General features: G+C 31.3%; 3 protein-coding genes across 3 annotated transcripts; 2 read left to right on the top strand and 1 right to left on the bottom strand.

The window, feature by feature from the left end:
* The first annotated feature begins 597 nt into the window (after positions 1 to 597).
* On the top strand, positions 598 to 4393 carry LOC111909107 (peroxisome biogenesis protein 2). Its single transcript, XM_023904895.3, has 8 exons — positions 598 to 1052; positions 1440 to 1553; positions 1633 to 1786; positions 1889 to 2025; positions 2189 to 2289; positions 2577 to 2694; positions 3017 to 3183; positions 4118 to 4393. The coding sequence occupies exons 1-8, from the start codon at positions 909 to 911 to the stop codon at positions 4224 to 4226; spliced, it is 1044 nt and encodes a 347-aa protein (XP_023760663.1). The 5' UTR covers positions 598 to 908; the 3' UTR covers positions 4227 to 4393.
* Positions 4394 to 6921: 2528 nt separating this feature from the next.
* LOC111909119 (protein NRT1/ PTR FAMILY 1.2-like) lies at positions 6922 to 9089 on the top strand. Its single transcript, XM_023904911.2, has 4 exons — positions 6922 to 7137; positions 7229 to 7446; positions 7593 to 8128; positions 8216 to 9089. Exons 1-4 carry the CDS (start codon positions 7044 to 7046, stop codon positions 9078 to 9080), a joined length of 1713 nt encoding a protein of 570 aa, XP_023760679.1. The 5' UTR covers positions 6922 to 7043; the 3' UTR covers positions 9081 to 9089.
* A 12-nt stretch (positions 9090 to 9101) lies between these two features.
* LOC111909129 (uncharacterized) lies at positions 9102 to 11157 on the bottom strand. Its single transcript, XM_023904918.3, has 3 exons — positions 10805 to 11157; positions 10551 to 10691; positions 9102 to 9475 (listed from the first exon to the last, which is right to left on the bottom strand). The coding sequence occupies exons 1-3, from the start codon at positions 10952 to 10954 to the stop codon at positions 9311 to 9313; spliced, it is 456 nt and encodes a 151-aa protein (XP_023760686.1). The 5' UTR covers positions 10955 to 11157; the 3' UTR covers positions 9102 to 9310.
* Positions 11158 to 18769: the final 7612 nt, after the last annotated feature.

The raw sequence follows: 18769 nt of genomic DNA, 5'->3' as shown, positions 1-18769 counted from the left end.
ATATCTAATGTATCCTCAGAAGACCAACTGGCAGACATATTTACCAAGGCTCTTCTTAAGGATCACTTCAATTCCATTCGTCACAAGCTTCTAGTTCGTTGTAGTCAGAAAGTAAAGAGCACGTGTTTAGAAGTTTGTTTCTCAGTCAAATTGTAAACCTTGTGTCCAACCGTATACTTAGGAATTTTAGTTGTAAACCTTGTGTAATCTTTGTATAATTTGTTCTCACTTCATGATAATATACAACAATATTACTCTGTTGTCATTGTTTACAAGGAGTGACTGACGTCAACCGCTCTCGTGAAGGGGATGGGATGAAAAAGATGTGGTGGAGGGGAAGAATAAGGTTACAACTTAGAAGAAGTTCTCAAAAAACTAAAGCTAACTTTAAAAAATAAATAAATAAATAAATGTCGATCAAACCTTTTTATATCTATTGTTTTTTAAAAAGACAAATGTTTTTTTTTTTCAGAATCGCAAACATAAATAATGAAAAAGTATACTTTCAAAAAGACAAATACCACCCAATTAATCTCAAGTTGAAGTTTCTTAACCGTTCATTTCTTGACCCGCCTAGACACTCAACAATGGAATGATTTGAAAGCACTTGCATGCCTTTTCTTTTCTAATTTGAGGTTTTCAAAAAAACATAAAAAAAATAAAAAAATAAAAAAATAAAAAATAAAAAAAATCAAAATTATCTCCGGTTCTCCACTGCTCGGTTCCACCGTGAAACTGTAACTGGAAACCATCTCCATTCTCAGCCAGTGGTGTCTCACAAACCAAATCACACACGGCGTTTGGATCTAAACATCGCCCTGCATCCCGATTCCAGTTCCTCAGTGTTGCTGGCATCGGTGTGCCGTTCCTGTAATCGTAGAAAACTATACACTTGAAAATTTTATGTGATGCGAGAAACCCTGGCGACAACATCATCTTCATCATCGTCATCATCGACGGAGACAAATGTTATCCCTCCAGCTGAAGCAGCTTGGGTTACTACATATGAAAGATTATCACCGCGCTGGAAATCATTCGTCCTTCCTTCTCAGGTAAATCATTCGCCCTCCTTCTCAGGTATTGACGGTAGGTTTTGTTTAGTTTGCTTTCTATTAATTCAGATTTTGTCATGTTAATCCAAACGAAATCAATGTTCAGGTTATGAATCTAATGTCGAACTAAATAATTAAACTCAGAGTGACCATTATTTATTAAGCTGTTAGAAGCAAAATCAGCGTTCAGGATTAGGAATCTCATATGATTAATCTCAGAGTGAATTAGTTGAGTTATTGGAAACAAATTTAATGCGCAAGGACCTCATATAAATTCATCAACATCTTTCTAGGAGTAAACAAGTGGTTTTTCATATCCATGAAGGTACCTTATCTCCTCTCTCTATTAACACAGAGCTAATTGATTCGTTGGTGAATTCTCTGCAGTCTGCAATTCCAATTGTGATATCAAGAGTTAACCAGGTGGATGCAGCGAGACTTGATGTTGAGATGTCAGCCATGTTGAAAGAGCAATTGGTCAAGGTTTTCTCTGTAATGAAGGTATATTATGAAATAATCTAGGTTTTTCTTTTTGTTTCCATCTTTAATTTCTTACCAAATCTTATTCTTTTGGGATTAGCCAGGATTGCTATTTCAGTACGAAGCTGAGCTTGATGCTTTCCTTGAGTTTCTCATTTGGAGGTTCTCCATTTGGGTTGATAAACCTACTCCAGGAAATGCTCTCATGAATCTAAGATATAGAGATGAGCATGCCATGACTACAAGAGGAGAAAGTAAGAAGTTTCAAGTATATGGTTATATCCATTCTATCAAGTTCTAATAGTGGCCAATACATTGTAGCCTTACATCTCAATTGATTCCAATCTATTTTCCAGTTAGAACAGGCTTGGAGGGACCTGGACTCACTATTGCTCAGAAGATATGGTATTGTGTTGCTACAGTTGGTGGACAATATATTTGGACTCGTCTACAGTCTTTTTTTGCTTTTCGTCGAGGGGCTGATTCTAATCAGGTATATGCTATTCCATGTTTAGATAGTTGAACCCTCATCTTTCTGTAATTGCAATCCCCTCCTCCCATCAATATGATAATAAATGAAGATGAATAAGTTAAAATTTTGTTTTCTTTTTTGGTCCCAATTTCTTTTTCTCTCACCCCTTCCATTCCATGGGCAGAGGTCAGCGGGTCATCGAGCTTGGTTTATAATCCAACGTATTGAAGGGTTTTATAAAGCTGCATCTTTCACCAATTTGCTTATATTTCTTTACTCTGGGAGGTATGCAATGAGCTTTAAGCACCTCTTCATTTTGATGGTTTTGCTAATTGGAATATGTTAATGGCTTAGTGCTGCTGGAACTTATTTTTAACTATTTTTTCAAGTGACTTAATTTCATTATAAAATGGTACTAGATGGCAACAAATAGCTACTTGGGTTAAAGGGCGAAGAAACTTGGGAGTACATGTACATATAATATAAAAAATATTGCTAAATATATCCTGATATATGATATATGATTGAATCTAGAAATGAAGACATGATTGTTAGTTGTATATTATTTACAGGTACAGGAATCTTATTGAGAGAGCTCTAGGAGCCAGACTTGTATATGGGAGTCCTCATATGAATCGTGCTGTTAGCTTCGAATACATGAATCGCCAGTTAGTTTGGAATGAATTCTCGGTAATTTTCGTTCTTATGAATATTGGTTAGCTGGATTTCATAGGAGTTGGCTGGAATTGGAATTCAATTCTATTCCATTTCTTGCATTTGGTTATTCCATTGGAATTTACAAAATCTCATTAGTGGTGGAATTCAACTTTCTTTTGTATAAATGACTTGAATACCTTATCTAAACCCTACTATTAGCAGTGTAGTATAGATTTATGTTTACTACTATATGTAATTCTATTTTGCTTCATCGGGTTCTGGTGTTCCATGAAAATTTACCAAATTTCCCTCTTTTGTATAAATGACTTACATACCCCTTGTTATGCACTTGCAGGAAATGTTGTTGCTGCTACTTCCTATTCTCAATTCATCTTCAATGAAAAATCTTTTTCGTCCATTTTCAAAGGACAAGTCTTCAGGTTCTGAGGGTGATGATACATTATGCCCCATCTGTAAGGCCAGTCCAACAATCCCATATGTAGCTCTTCCTTGCCACCATAGGTACGTAATTTATTACTACACATAATATTTTCCAAAACTTTGATTTTGATGATTGCCACATTTAATCAAAGGTAAGTTACAGAAATGGTCCCTGTGTTTGTATGATTGTTGCACTGGCAGCCCAACTTTTTTTTTTCTAACCTCATAGCCCCTTTGTTTGTCATTTGTCACGGAGAAGGAAGGCCATTGGTCCATGTGAAATGACTATAATAAACTTTCCAATTTCTATCCTTATGGACCCTATGTTTGTCATTTGTTACGGGGTGGGGACCACATTTAATATTATTTTAATAAAAAACAGTAAAAGGAAATGTTTAAAGAAAATAAATCAGGGCATCATTTTACATGGTTTAGTAAACACATGGACCTTTTTACATAACAAATGGCAAACTTAGGGATCAAATGACAAACATACAACCACAGGGACCATTTCTGTAATTTACTCTTTAATCAACTTAAAAACTCATGGCGCATGAATAACATTATGTTCTACCACATGCTTATGATGGTCAGTCTTTTTGTTGACTTGTGATCAAGACATTTGAAACTCTCTTGGTTTGATCATAGAGGGTTAAATGCAAGAATTAGCAATGTACTTCCGTTGAGTTGTTTACTATATAGTATCTTACTTTCATTTCTTCGTATTACAACATTGAAAAATCTACCTAATTAAAGCAATTAGCAATTGTAATTTGCTATAATTCCTCAGATTAGACAATGTATAATATATTAATAAGAATTAAAGCTTGAAAGTACAAATGTACAATGTTATGATTGGGTAGACGTTTCAAGGTCCAACCAATGTCTTAATAAGTATAAAAGAAAATTGTTAGTAGAATGTTGTGATAATAAGAAATGAAAGTAGGATGCTATAATACAAGTTAAAGGTAGATAGTAATTATGATGGTTACTGTTGTTGGGTTTGGGTTGGCAGGTATTGTTACTACTGTCTTAGTACACGGTGTGCTGCAACTACAACATTCCGGTGCTCTAAATGTAGTGAACCAGTCGTTGCTATGCAACATGGTTCCATTGTCAACTAATAACAACATGTATATGCTACTCCTACAACTAGAACCACATAATGAAAAAAAGAGATCAAGGACAATTGTAGATTTGTGTAAAAAGAAGAAAGAAATAGTGCCATTTTATCAAGGAATTGATGTTTACCTTGGAAAACCAAATATATGTTGGTTACTTTTGGTGGGCACATGCTTTTTTATTACCGCTTTTGAAATGAAAAGGCATCCCAGCGAAAGCCCAAAACGTAAAAATTATTGAATAAAGATAGGCTTATTGTTAAAAAGTCTCAATATTTTCGCTTAATTAATAGAAAAGGACGGCAGATCGGCTAAAATTTTGGAAAAACTTTTTTTTGGACGGTTTCACAGATTTACCCTATATCCCGTCTTTTCCCCTTAATTTAGACAATATTGAGACTTTTATGAAGATTATCTTGTTATCAGCCAATAACCAAAATATTGAGGTTTTTTTGAAGATTAGCTTTGAATTAATGTATATAATTATTAACAAATCATCAAAAATGTAATATATTTTTTTTATTATAAACAAAGGAAATACAAATGATGGACAAAATACCATGATGTTGTGGTGAGATACACTTTGTGAGTTTCTTTGATGTTGGTGTTCCTTTTATATTCTTTAACTTAACTATCATACAATCTTGATACCTTACCTTATAACAACCATAGGCTAAAACACATCTTTTATTGTTTATAATAAAAGATATGTTATAATAAAAGATATGTTATATTTATAAATATATTGTTACTAATAATATATATTAATTTAAGGGTAATCTTAAAAAAGTCCCAAAATATTTTGGTTATTGGTTAATTTAAAAAAGTCTCAATATTTTGACCAAATTGACGGAAAAATACATAATACTAGATGAATCTACGAAACCGACTAAAAAATGGGGTTTTTGAATTTTTAGTCGGTATTCTGGCATTTTATATATCTACGAAACGACTAAAAAATGGGATTTCTGAATTAGGCCAAAATGCTATGAATATTCTAACAATAACCCATAAAACTATAAAACTATGTAGATCAAGGTGTGTAAATAGTACCATATGTTAGCCTATCTTTTTTTATTAATATTTATCCTTTATTTTAGGTATAAAATATGATAATGTTGGTTTGATTTATTTTGTAACATTAGCATCTTTAAAGAAAACAACCATGCATTTTCATTATTCACATTTGTACTTGTAATATTGTAAAGTCTCAAATATCTGGATCAATAATTTTTTGATTGTAAAAGCATATTAAATATTTATTTTTTAAATGGCAAATTTTTAAGAAATGTGGTGCTTTACTTTGTTATAGTTATAACTTATAATTGGGAAGCGATCATCCTAAAATGGTCACAATGATTTATAGTAAAAGATCTTGAGAATTTCAAAAGGTTATCAAATACTATTTGATTAACAAAAGAATTGTATGAATTTTATATAAGCTATTTAGAAAACCATATTTTGTCCTTAAGATTGTCTACTCCTAGTTAGCTCTTGTATTGGCTTACGTTGAGCCTAAGTCGCATTAACCTGACTTATTGACTATTTCTGAAATTTAAAAATGGTGTCACTATCTCAAACATTAGGAAAGCTTCAAAATGAATTGGACTATCTCAAATTCATTGTTTTATATAATACATAATTAATGGAAGATATATTTTACAAGAATAAATAAGGGACCACATTGAATAATACAATGGTTTAATCTAAATTTGAAACAATAATGGTTTCAATACATTTTATGAAAAGGCTCACAAATATATACTACAAAACATAAAATTCACCATCGTTTTCTTTTCTGTTGGAAAGGGGCATGTCTCAAGCAAACTATTAAAGAAAAGAAAGTTCATTGTTTACATTATGCTGAAAAAACGAATAAAATAATAAACATTATTTCTCTAACGATATCATCTAGAAAGAATGGTATAAATGGATATGCTTGTTGGTACAATAAGATCTTAATCAAAGTCTAATATTTAACTGACATTGGACAATTAGGTTCATTTTTATATATATTTTCTTATTAAGATTATTTTTTAACAAAACTAATTACTCATCTAGACTTATTAATGTGTTGTTTTTAGTTGATAAGAAAAAAAGCCACGAAACTTCTCATTGTTTGTTGATGGGTCGTTTTGAGTTGATTTTGATTTTTTATGTATTTTACTAAACTAGTTAATACTTAATAGTAGTTAATAGTTATAAGTAAAAGATTTAAAGTATTTAACAATTTATATTAGGGATACAACGGAGCTGAGCTCTCCGGGATCAAGCTTTAGATATTAAGCTTATTCAGGCTGGGTCCAATGCTCAAGTGTTGGGCCCTAGGATGGGTTTATGTTGGGCAATCCAGAGAGTCTGATTTGCTTTTTTTTTTTTTCCTTTCTGTTTTTTCATATTTATATTTTACATGCACTAAAAAAGAGTAGCCAAAAACTAGTCGGTAAATACCACTAAAAACAACAGGAAACATCAGCTATAAAACGATCATTCCAACAATCCTATCCTACTAAACTAAAGCTAACACCAAGACCAAGGCCTTTTCTTTTGTCACATACCCAAAATCCAAACATATATACATAATCTATTACCTTTGCACAACTGTTTACAAAGTTCATGTCAACCATATAAGCATGCAAAACAAATCGTCAGCAAAACAGAATTTTAGTTTCATGTACAATTCCAAGATACTTAAGGCAATTGTCTAGATGATCTATTGGCAAATCATTCATTAAAACATCACTCATGATCGGATTAAGACAATCTATTGGCATGCACTTACTTTTCTCTGTGTTCTTTTTATATCATACATAGAGATAGATGGATGTTCCTTTGACAGAAGAAAGTGAAATGAAAGAGAAAAAGTCTACAGGAAGGCAAAAGGGTGGTATAATAACCATGCCATTCATCTTAGGTATTCATACTTTGTCTATTTATTTTTTCAATTTGATTGTGAATCTATACTTACTCATAGTTTTTGTATTGGTTACAACTTATGGCAACAGCAAATGAATCATTTGAAAAAGTGGCAAGTTTTGGTCTACTCCCAAACATGATTATATACCTTATGTCCGATTACCATACAAGCGCCGCCCTCGGTACAATCATCCTCCTAATTTGGTCAGCCGCCACCAATCTCCTCCCCATCGCCGGTGCTTTTCTCTCCGATTCCCTTCTTGGCCGCTTCCTCACCATTTTTCTCGGTTCCATCTTCAGTCTCGTGGTACATCCTACATACTCACTTTATAGTTGCACACTCAGACCGGGCCTGGTCAATCATTCCAGACCGGGCCTGGTCTGGCCCGTTCAATATGCAACTGTAGTTTCTAAATCTAAACTAACTAGGAAACCGTTTTTATGTGTTTCTAGGGGATGATCCTTCTATGGTTAACTACGGTGATCCCGGGAGCAAAACCTCCAGTTTGTAATGTGCGGGTGCCAGGATCCTGTGCATCATCGACACCTCTCCAATACGGTCTCCTCTTTTTAGCTTTTATGTTTATGTCGGTTGGAGCTGGAGGGGTACGACCGTGTTCGTTAGCATTTGGGGCGGATCAAATAGACCGTAAGGATAATCCGAAAAGAGAGAGGGTATTGGAGAGTTTTTTCGGGTGGTATTACGCAACAGCTATTGTGGCTGTTCTTATTGCGTTTACTGGTATTGTTTATATTCAAGATCATCAAGGATGGAGAGTTGGTTTCGGGATCCCGGTTGTTCTCATGTTCTTGTCTACTTTCGTTTTTGTTGTGGCTTATCCTCTTTACTATAACGTAAAGGTCGAGAAAAGCATGTTTACTAGTTTTTGCAAAGTCATATCCATGGCTTGGAAAAACAGAAACCTCACTTTACCCTGTTTGAGTGTGAGTGATACGAATGGAAAAACTATGCCCACAGATACCTTGAGGTATGTGAATCAATATGTTGTTGCTTTCTAATTCTAGTTAATAGTATTATTGATCTTTGACTAAAGCAGTTTATGGTACCTTTTAAGGTTCTTAAACAAGGCTTGCATAAGTAGGAAACCTGAAGAGATGAGCAAAGTCTGCACAGTAGAGGAAGTTGAAGAACTAAAGGCGCTTATTAAAGTGATGCCATTGTGGTCTTCAAGTATCATGTTAGCTGTGACCATGAACCAAAGTTCATTTCCAGTCCTCCAAGCCAATACAATGGATAGACATATCACTTCAAGCTTTGAAATCCCAGCAGGATCCTTTTCCTTCTTTGTAATCATAACCATAATGATTTGGGTCACATTATACGACCGAGTTATCCTCCCTTTATTGTCAAAAATCAATGGGCAACCCGTATACATCAGTGTGAAATTACGAATGGGGGCAGGTCTTATTTTTGGAATAATGGCCATGGTGCTTTCGGGAATTGTAGAGCACATAAGGAAAACTAAAGCGATTGAAGAAGGGTTTTTGAACGACTCTAAAGCAGTGGTGAACATGTCAGCAAAGTGGCTTATTCCACAGCTTGTTCTTATTGGATTAGCAGAGGCGTTGAACATAATAGGCCAAACAGAGTTTTACTATTCTGAATTCCCAAAGAGTATGTCAAGCATAGCATCTTCTCTATACATGCTTGGGTCAGGTGTCGCAAGCTTACTGGCTAGTTTGATACTAAGCACTGTGGATGCTCTTACTAAAAGGGGTGGAAAAGTGAGTTGGATATCTACTGATATAAACAAGGGTCATTATGAGAGGTACTATTGGCTTCTTGCTATACTGAGTGCAGTGAACTTTTTTTATTATGTTGCGTGTAGTAGGGCTTATGGTCCATGTGCAGATAAAGTTGTACCAAAAGGTGAGAAAATTGATAATTCAGGCGAACATGTGGCGCCCTCAAGTAGCTAGGATCAGAGTGCTTTATGTATATGTTGCAACAATAGCATGGGGTCTAAAGAATTTATAATATGTTGTTATATACAGATATAATATTAACTATTATCATACAAAGACTAATTCTTCATTTTAGATGCTAGATGCTATGTGGTATAGACTTTACATACAGAGAGTTTAAATATGGGGATGAAAACAAAAAGTTGGGAAAGATGATAAATATCATAACATGTATGAGTGATTACTTAGAGCTTGCTTTTTCCAGCCTGTAAATTTTTGAAAGGAGTCACACGCATCCATTGTTTCCCGACAACCACCTTCTCTTTACTGCCTTTCTTTTTTATATCAATCACTACTGATACTAGATTGCCCTTTTCTCCAACCACATTTGCCTCTATCTCAACTTCTTCCTAATTTTTTTGAGAAAAAAGTCGATGTCAAAGCAGAAGTTGTTACTAATAAGTGAGAGTGATAAACAATAATAGTAAGCAGCAATTCCCAGAGTAGAAATACTTTTAGACTTGTGTAATCATTAGGCAGGCAGGAAAAAACTCATTAGTGATTCTGAGTCCAAACATCAACATGATTTAATGTACTCTAGATCATCTATTTGATTATGAACTAGTAGTTTGACCATGAAATGAACATAACTAGGGATGTGCTTCGGGCCGGAACCGACCCAAAACCCAAATCGGATGAAAATTGGGAATCAAAACCCGGACCGATTATACTAATACGAGACCGGTTCAGTTCGGGTAATACGGGTTTCGGTTCGGTTATTAACCCGAAAGGACCGCAATAACCCAAACAAACATTTACACTATGATTTTGAACCGAATAAACCAAATAAATCGAAATTGCCCGGATAACCCAAATAAAGAAATTCTATATAAAAAATATAGTATTAAATTAATAAATTTATTTTCTTGAACTCGATATAGAATTTCCTTAATTGGGTTATTCGGGCCATTTCGGTTTATTTGAGTTATTCGGGTCATTTCGGGTTATTCGGGTCAAGTGACTATTCACTTTCCGAGTCGGTTTTTTGGCCCGATTAAACCTTTATTCGGGTAACCCGGACCTAATAACCCGAATTGGGCAAAAATAGATACCAAGAACCGACTCAAATAACTTATTAGGCCCTAATTCATGTCGGTCTGGCCTGGCTTCGGTTTGGATATTCGGTCCAAACGCACATCCCTAAACATAACTATGCAGAAAGTAGGAAGCATGGAGCAGAGCATTTAGAGCTTGAAAAAGCATGACTGTTGACATGAGGATTATGTATTAAGTAAAAGTTTAATTTTCTTTTGGTGAAAGTTGTTAGACAATGGGGTAAAAATAGGGTGGAATTGATGATTAAATCCTGATATCTAATGGATCGTGTAGTTGGTGATACCAACAAAACTATGGTTTGAGAAAATGGACCGAGAATTAATTAGTGAACAGGATTAGAGAAGAGAGAGAGGTGAAGAAATGGCTTACATTGACCCTAGCCGAGGAATAAAATGACATAGTGAAATCAACAGTCGCCAGATTGCATCCACAATACGAGAACACCGCACCTGCCGCCATATCGTCGATCAAAACCGACATCGCCCCGACGTGCCAGTTTCCATTTTCATCCTGAACAGAGCAAATAAGTAAATAAATTACTCACCCGTCACCACGAGATCGTAAATTACTGGATCAATATGATGATGAATGTTTTTGACGGCGCAATCGATCAATAAACTCACCGATAGATGATTTGGAATGACGAAATCGCAACGTATCAAACCTATCTCAACACGATCAATCCGAATTCCTTGAAGTGCGAGGCCATCCAATTGGACCATTGAACTGTTTTCGAGCCATTTCTTGGCTGCTTTTGAGTAATCGACTTTCATTCTGTCGTTATTCCGGCAACCACTCCGTTCTGGAGCGGTGCCGAGTTCAGTTATGGTAATTACCGTGATGAGAGGAGGCGTCACGCGAACTTCGTTCCATGTCTAAAGACATCGCTTTTTAGCTTGATGGTTGTGGTCATGGACTTGCAATCGGGGGACGACAGAAGTCTTGGGATTTGGAAAGATATTTTGTGAACGTTGAAAATAGTATTTCCAGTTCTCTTGGTTTATACATTGTTTGGAAATATCCCAAAAAAGTTTTCACAAAAATGTTTTATCCTTGAATGTTTTTTAGGTTTAGTAAAGTCTGAAGTTTTGTTTAATTTGTTCATTTTTACCTTTGTAGTCGGTTTTTAGGTAACTTACCCGTTAGGTTATCTAATGCCAGTAAAACCCTTGAATTTTAAAAAATGTTTGGATTTACCCTTAAGTTTTTCAAAAATGTTCGAATTTACCCTTACTTTGATTTTACTATTATTATTATTATTATTATTATTATTATTATTATTATTAATTTTTAATACATTTTTAAATGTATAAAAATATTTTTACTAATATAAATATATTTAAAAAATATATATATACTTGTATTTAGTATTTATATACATTTGAAACCCCATGTATTCATGTAGTAACGTATTTATATGTTAAAAATGTATTTATTTGTATTTAGTAGGTATAAATATATATTCATTTCATATTAAAATATATTCTATACATATAAATATAAAAATGCATATTTATATGGTTTATATTATATAAAAGATATAATTAGATGTATTTATACATATTACCAAGTATAAATATGTATTTATTTCATAATTATATGCATACTATAGTTTTTATATACATGAAATACTATTTATATCTATTAAATACAAATAAAAATATTTTTAAATGTATAAATATGTCTTTAAATGTATAAATACACTTTTTATCTGTATTTAATACATATAAATATGTTTGGAAATGTATAAATACATTTTCATTTGTATTTAATAGATATAAATATGTGTTTCATTTGTATAGAAACTATCTTACGCAAATAGTTATAAAATAAATACATATTTATAGTTAGTAATATGTACAAATACATATAAATATATCTTTTATACAATATAATCCATATAAATATGTATTTTATATTTATATGTATATAATATATTTTTATATGAAATAAATATATATTTATACCTACTATAAACAAATAAATATTTTTTTAATATATAAATACGTTTTTAATGGAATACATGAGAATTCAAATATATATAAATACTAAATACAAGTATATATATTTTTAAAAATATATTTATATTAATAAAAATATTTGTATACATTTAAAAATGTATATATAAAATATTTTTATACATTAAAATGTATTAAAAATACGTAGTAGTAGTAGTAATAATAATAATAATAATAATAATAATCAAAATAAAAATCAAGGTAAGGATAAATCCAAACATTTTTGAAAAACTTAAGGGTAAATCTGAACATTTTTGAAAATTCAAGGGCTTTATTGGCATTAGGTAACCGGTAGGTTACCTGGAAACTGGACCTAAAACACGTCCAAGGGTAAAACCGACATTTTCGTGAAAACTTAAGGGCTTTTGTGTCATTTTCCCTTTCATATTTGCTCCCTTATGGAAGAAAAATCAATCATATTAGTCCCATCAATTTGGTCCATTTGATAGATATTTTTCTAGATCCAAACAGATTTTTCTGGTTGAATGGGCCGAAAAAACTATATTATTTGCACATACAAAAAAAATGTCTTTCCCTATAAGATATGTTTTTCCTATAAAGCCCAAAATCATATCTTTCTGACACATCGCCTTTTTTTTCTTTTCTTCGAGCATATGATTTAGGAGGACCATTTCATATATAAAGTTTCAATAAGACCAGCAGAGTAATACGGTTACTTTTCATCATTCAACAGAGTCAGTCAGATGTACAATCAAACAATATGGTTTCTTTCTCAATCAATACCTATCCAACGAGGCCTTAGTCTTTTTATCAACTTGTAAGTTTTCAAACATTAGCTGAAAAAATTATGGGGGAGGGGGGGGGGGGGGTTGAAATTTACAAAGCAGTTAGTAAATTATTTATGATTTTGTATTAAATTTTATTGTAGATTTTGAAATGAGAACTGATTTGTACATAACAATTTTTTTTCTTTATATACAACAATTTATAATTTATAATATTATATTATAAAACATCAGAAAATATAAATTGTTGTTTATGGAAAAAAAACGTGTTGTATACAATCACTTCTCTTAGAAACTATGACAGACTGGTAATTGCTTCTTGAAAATCAAATGATAACATAAAAAAACATAAGAACAAAAAAGTTTTTCTTCCAATGAGATACATATTATCATATTAAATACATCAAAATAAATATATGTTTAAATGTAAAAAGTCAATATTGTCACGAAATATTATATTCAATTCAATGATAGATCCACATTCACCTTTTAGGAATATGCACATGTACACATGATGTATATCATATTTTACATGTGAACATGTAATATATTAATATATATATATATATATATATATATATATATATATATATATATATATATATATATATATATATATATAGAGGGATAGGTTATTTTGTTTTCACTATCTATTGTGTGCATGTATGATTGATTCTGGACCAATCATTTTAGTTATTTTAAGAAAGTAATTAATGCATATTAAATATTGAAAATATAATGGATATTAATTATATCTTCAGCATTTAATATGCATTAATTACTTTCTTAAAATAACTAAAATGATTGGTCCAGAATCAATGATACATGCACATAATAGATAGTGAAAACATTTGAACCTAACTCTCTCTCTCTCTCTCTCTCTCTCTCTATATATATATATATATATATATATATATATATATATATATATATATATATATATATATATATATATATATATATATATGAAGATGGCACCATTTCATTGAAACACATGCTTATTTTGATGTTTATAATATTCAAATGTAAGTATATTTCATTGGAAAAAAAGTTATTAAGTTTTCACATTTTTTTAAGTTCTAATTTGATCTTTTGACCCTATGCCATAAATAACCGTCAAAATATTACTCATTTACCCCTTGTCTTGAAAGTGCTAAAATGAAAAGTTTTTCAATGAAATTATTGAAACAACTTTATTTTATTACTAAAACCAATAATAGCCAATTATGCATGTTTCTTGCCTACCTGGCATATACAAATCAATTTGTAACGATGTCCCTTGTTTATTTCTTACATGAGTACTAAAAAATAAAGCAACTAGTCTTATCACTCCTATAAACATCACCCTTAGGTGCCGGAACGCTTTTATGCTTGAAGTGTATTGGAGGCAACTAAAGAAGATTGATGGAAACCCTATTCCGAACCTTAATTTACGAAACTCCAAAGCATGAAGAATAGTCTCTGAAGATCGCTTATTTGTTTTTTTGGTACGAAATATCGAAAACCCGTACTTTCAGGTTATATAGTTTTAATAAACCACTTAATTTGTTGAAACTTTAGTTTTTTATTTTCTTTTCCACATATGTTATTTGTGTATTTCTATACGAGGGGTTTCTTTAACTATGGATGTGAGCTACATGGGGCATAACAATTTTTTGGATATCTAGACTTTAGACGAATGTTGATCTTTCAACCATAAAAGCATATTAGATGGACGTTGCAGAAGTTGGCAATGATCTTATATGGTTGAAGAACTACCATTAGAGTTAGGCATGAAACATGAAAAGTGCATTCTTCATTGTGACATTCAAAGTGTATTATTCATTATGACATTTAGAGTGCAGGTCATCTCGCGAAGAATATGGTTTCTCATACTAGGACAAAACACATCCTTACCAGATACCACTTTGCCAAAGAGCTTATTTGTGATGGTACATTGTCCTTAAAGAAAATCTTTGATACAAACAATCCAATATATATGTTTACTAATATGTACTAAATAATACATGTTGACATTTTATGGATACTTTGATAATTAAAATAATACAAAAGGTGTTAAATTTCTTTATATATATTTTGTACGTAAAAAGTCCATGTTGATGAAAAGGAACGAAAATGGGCTAGATGAGCTAAATTGATGAGTTGAAGCTACACAGGAAAATGTTTGCAAAATTATAAAGTCTATGTTGTGTTTGGGCCATATCTTTTGACTCATAACTCCAATTAAATATCCTACATATGTCTTAGAAAATAGACAAAATTTCCTACAACTCATGTGTGAGGCTTTTTTTTTAATTCAACTTTTATCTTGTCCAAAATCGGCTTTTGACGTCAGACTAATAAAGTTGGAGTTAAGTATGGAAAAGATTTTGAAGATATTTTTTGGATTTATTAAATCTTGTCGTGAAATAAGTCGGTCACATAAAACTATAAATAAAACCCAAAATTCGTCCAAGATATAGTGGTAATCAGTAGGGTAATTTCAAGAAACATTAGAGGACAGAAAACGACCAGAAGAGGCTGTTTTGAGAGTCTAGAAGGATGTATCAGCCGACAGACTGATATAGATGTATAAATATGAAGATCAAGAGAATAAATCATTAGGTTATCAATATGTTTACTTTTCAATCTATTATTAGTGAGCTTTTTGATTTCCTATATGTTGTTGCGATTTGGGATTAAACCCTTTGTGATTATTTATTATTTATGAAACCCTAGTTTGTTTGTTTGTTTGATTGATTGATTGATATTTGATATTGAGAGTTATTCAATTATTATGTTTGCTCAATTAAAGATCGGAAAATCTCCAGAAAAGTCCTAAAATTTTAGTCTGATTTATGAAAATGTCCCGAACTATTTTTTGTTTACAGAAAAGCACAGAATACCGGAAAAAACTTCGAAAAAAATCCTTTTTGGCCGGTTTCGTAGATTTAGCCGGTATTCCGTCCTTTTTCGTTAGTTTGCTCAAAATATTAGGACTTTTCTGAAAATTACCCGATAACCAAAATATTGGGACTTTTTTGAAAATTATATGAAATTAGTGGATATTATTATTAACAAATCATTTATAAACATAAATTTATTTTATTATAAACAAAGAAAATACATTTGTTGCTAATTTGTATGTACTTCTCTATTGTTTGTTGACCACTTCAAAGTCTCTATGTTCTTCCTATGTATCGTTGTGGGTGTCATAGTGAGAAGTACTCTGTTAGGCGTAAGCAATACAAGAGTTGATAATATTTATTAATACACAATCAATAAGTGTCTACTTGCTATTAGGCATGATGCTATATGATCACGTGTTATCAGAAAATATCATTACACGAACATATAGATCTTTCATTATGTTCTTTGACCTAACTATCACCTAACCTCCAAACATTACCCGGTAACAACCATAAAATTACACACATCTATCGAGAGTGAAAAGTAAACTTTGAATGACAATTTAAATCCCTTCACTTGTTTCCATATAAATTATCATTCACGATTCACTTTTCACATTTTATAGATGTGTGTTAGCCGATGGTTGTTAACATGTAAGGTATGAATGTTGGTTGGTAGTTAGGTTAAACAACATAAGAGGAACACCAACATTAGAGGAATGCTAACTAAGTTATCTCACCATCATACCCACAACAATGCATAGGAGGAACGTAGAGAGTTTGAGTGGTCAGGAAGCAATAGAGTACTTAGACCACTAATTTATTCCTAGAATTAGCAACAAATGTATTTTCTTTTTTATAATAAAAATATTTTTTATGTTTATAAATGATTTGTTAATAATAATATCCATAAATTTCATGGTAATTTTCAAAAAAGTCTCAATATTTTGGTTATTATGTAATTTTTGGAAAAATCTCAAAATTTTGAGCAAACTAAGGAAAAATGACAGAATACCGGCAAAATATGCGAAACCGGCCGAAAAGGGTTTTTTCGAAGTTTTAACCGGTATTCTGTGTTTTTCTATAAATAAAATTTAGTTTGAGACTTTTTCATAAATTAGACTAAAATTTTAGGACTTTTCTGGAGATTTCCCTTAAAGATCCATACATATTGATATTGATTTTGCTATATTTATGTAACTGAGTGCATGATTTATGATTAGGTTCAGATATCTTGAATCACATTGTTTATTAACTTGTTCAAGCTAGAAAACTGTGTCAAAAGTGTACATAGTGGTGACTAGTGGAAAACTATGTCCCTAGTTTAAACATAATAAAGTTAAGATTAACATTTGTGATTAATTCAATAACTTGGACAATTTAAGAGGTTGCCACTACCAATTGAGTTTTTCATAATACGACATACGACATAATAGATTGAGTCTAGGGGAGCTATCTTTGTTGATAGACAACTTAAAATTATAGGAAATTAGCATGGAGTTAATCAATTTAGGAATCGGTGGATAATTTAGCAATATCATTTAAAAGATGTTAATTAATTAAACTATGATAGATTGAATATAAATTTGATTACCTCTAGATTATATTATCTATGCAGTTAGCCATGGTTGTTACGTTTATTTGCTTATTTGTTGGCTACTTTATTTGAGTGATAGTTACAGGCCCGACCCAATAGGGTGGACAAGTTGGACGATAATCCTAGGTCTCGTTATCGTTTGGGGCCCGAAATTAATTATGTATGATATTATATATAAGTTTTGTTAACTAATTTATCAAAGTTCCTGTGGCTGAATTGGTTGTGTGAGATTTTTTTAAGCACAACATGTTAATGAGGACCACATTTTCTTATACTATTTTTTTAGTTGTATTATACCTTTGAATCAGTCTTAATTTTAGTGAATTGAAATCTAAATTACAAAAATGGCCTTTATATTCTTTTTCATTATACATAATTCATCCAAATTATAGAAATAGTCCCTTGATTCTTTTTTTTTTTTTTTTACAAACCGTGCAAACATTTATTTCATTCAAAACTTTAGAGTTTTTATGGCCAATTATCATTCATAATTTTCATGTTTATATATGAGATTTTTTATTTTGTACCATCTTTTAATGTATAATAACTATTATTTGTAGGTTTATTAACGAAAATTATAGTAACTTGTCGGTTAGGTAGCTCATTATTTATTTATTTTTTTAGTTTTCATCGACATAAGATTTTTTTTTCTTCCAAACACATATTTTTGTTTTTTTCCAAACACCTATATATATATATATATATATATATATATATATATATATATATATATATATATATATATATATATATATATATATATATATATATATATAGGGTAAAGTGAATATACATAACAACCTTATATAAGCTTAGATACCTAACTCCATAATACTACATCGGTTTGTATCATATTTAAATTGTAATTGTCTAAGGTTTTTAACTTCAACCCCATAACTTGATTACTTCCAAAATATTTGGACTTTCACCAATATCTTTCTTTTACATCACGTCTTTCTATCGAATACCACCTGATGAGCTTTATATCCTACCTCTACAACTGAAAGGATGTAGGAGAAATATAATGATGAATTTCCAAATTTTTTTGAAGTAAATCAAGGTTAGAGATGAAGTTTAAGAACCTTGGATGATTGCAATGAAAATTTAATGCAAAATGACGTAGTTTGATGGTTAGGTATATAAGCTTATATAAGGTTGTTAGATATATTCACTTTTCCCATATATATATATATATATATATATATATATATATATATATATATATATATATATATATATATATATATATATAATTTAATAACAAGTCCTCTGGTACTCGTATTATCGTTTTTTATTACAAAATTTTTGAAGGACCATATTTTTTGTTTTTGTCACGGAC

This window comes from Lactuca sativa, chromosome 1 (assembly GCF_002870075.4).
Source record: "Lactuca sativa cultivar Salinas chromosome 1, Lsat_Salinas_v11, whole genome shotgun sequence".
Classification (NCBI taxonomy): domain Eukaryota; kingdom Viridiplantae; phylum Streptophyta; class Magnoliopsida; order Asterales; family Asteraceae; genus Lactuca; species Lactuca sativa.
The sequence above is the reverse complement of the archived record's forward strand: the minus strand, read 5'-3'. Positions and strand labels throughout refer to the sequence as shown.

Bases quoted from the DNA above. Each gene is read 5' to 3' on its own strand.
- LOC111909107 (XM_023904895.3), top strand. From the start codon at position 909: ATGCGAGAAACCCTGGCGACAACATCATCTTCATCATCGTCATCATCG. The intron at 1,787-1,888 runs GTAAGAAGTTTC...TCTATTTTCCAG, and splicing joins CATGACTACAAGAGGAGAAA to TTAGAACAGGCTTGGAGGGA. The intron at 2,290-2,576 runs GTATGCAATGAG...TATTATTTACAG, and splicing joins ATATTTCTTTACTCTGGGAG to GTACAGGAATCTTATTGAGA.
- LOC111909119 (XM_023904911.2), top strand. From the start codon at position 7,044: ATGGATGTTCCTTTGACAGAAGAAAGTGAAATGAAAGAGAAAAAGTCT. The intron at 7,138-7,228 runs GTATTCATACTT...TTATGGCAACAG, and splicing joins AACCATGCCATTCATCTTAG to CAAATGAATCATTTGAAAAA. The intron at 7,447-7,592 runs GTACATCCTACA...ATGTGTTTCTAG, and splicing joins GTTCCATCTTCAGTCTCGTG to GGGATGATCCTTCTATGGTT.
- LOC111909129 (XM_023904918.3), bottom strand. From the start codon at position 10,954: ATGAAAGTCGATTACTCAAAAGCAGCCAAGAAATGGCTCGAAAACAGT. The intron at 10,692-10,804 runs GTGAGTTTATTG...TGCTCTGTTCAG, and splicing joins TCATTCCAAATCATCTATCG to GATGAAAATGGAAACTGGCA. The intron at 9,476-10,550 runs GTAAGCCATTTC...CAAAAAAATTAG, and splicing joins ATTCCTCGGCTAGGGTCAAT to GAAGAAGTTGAGATAGAGGC.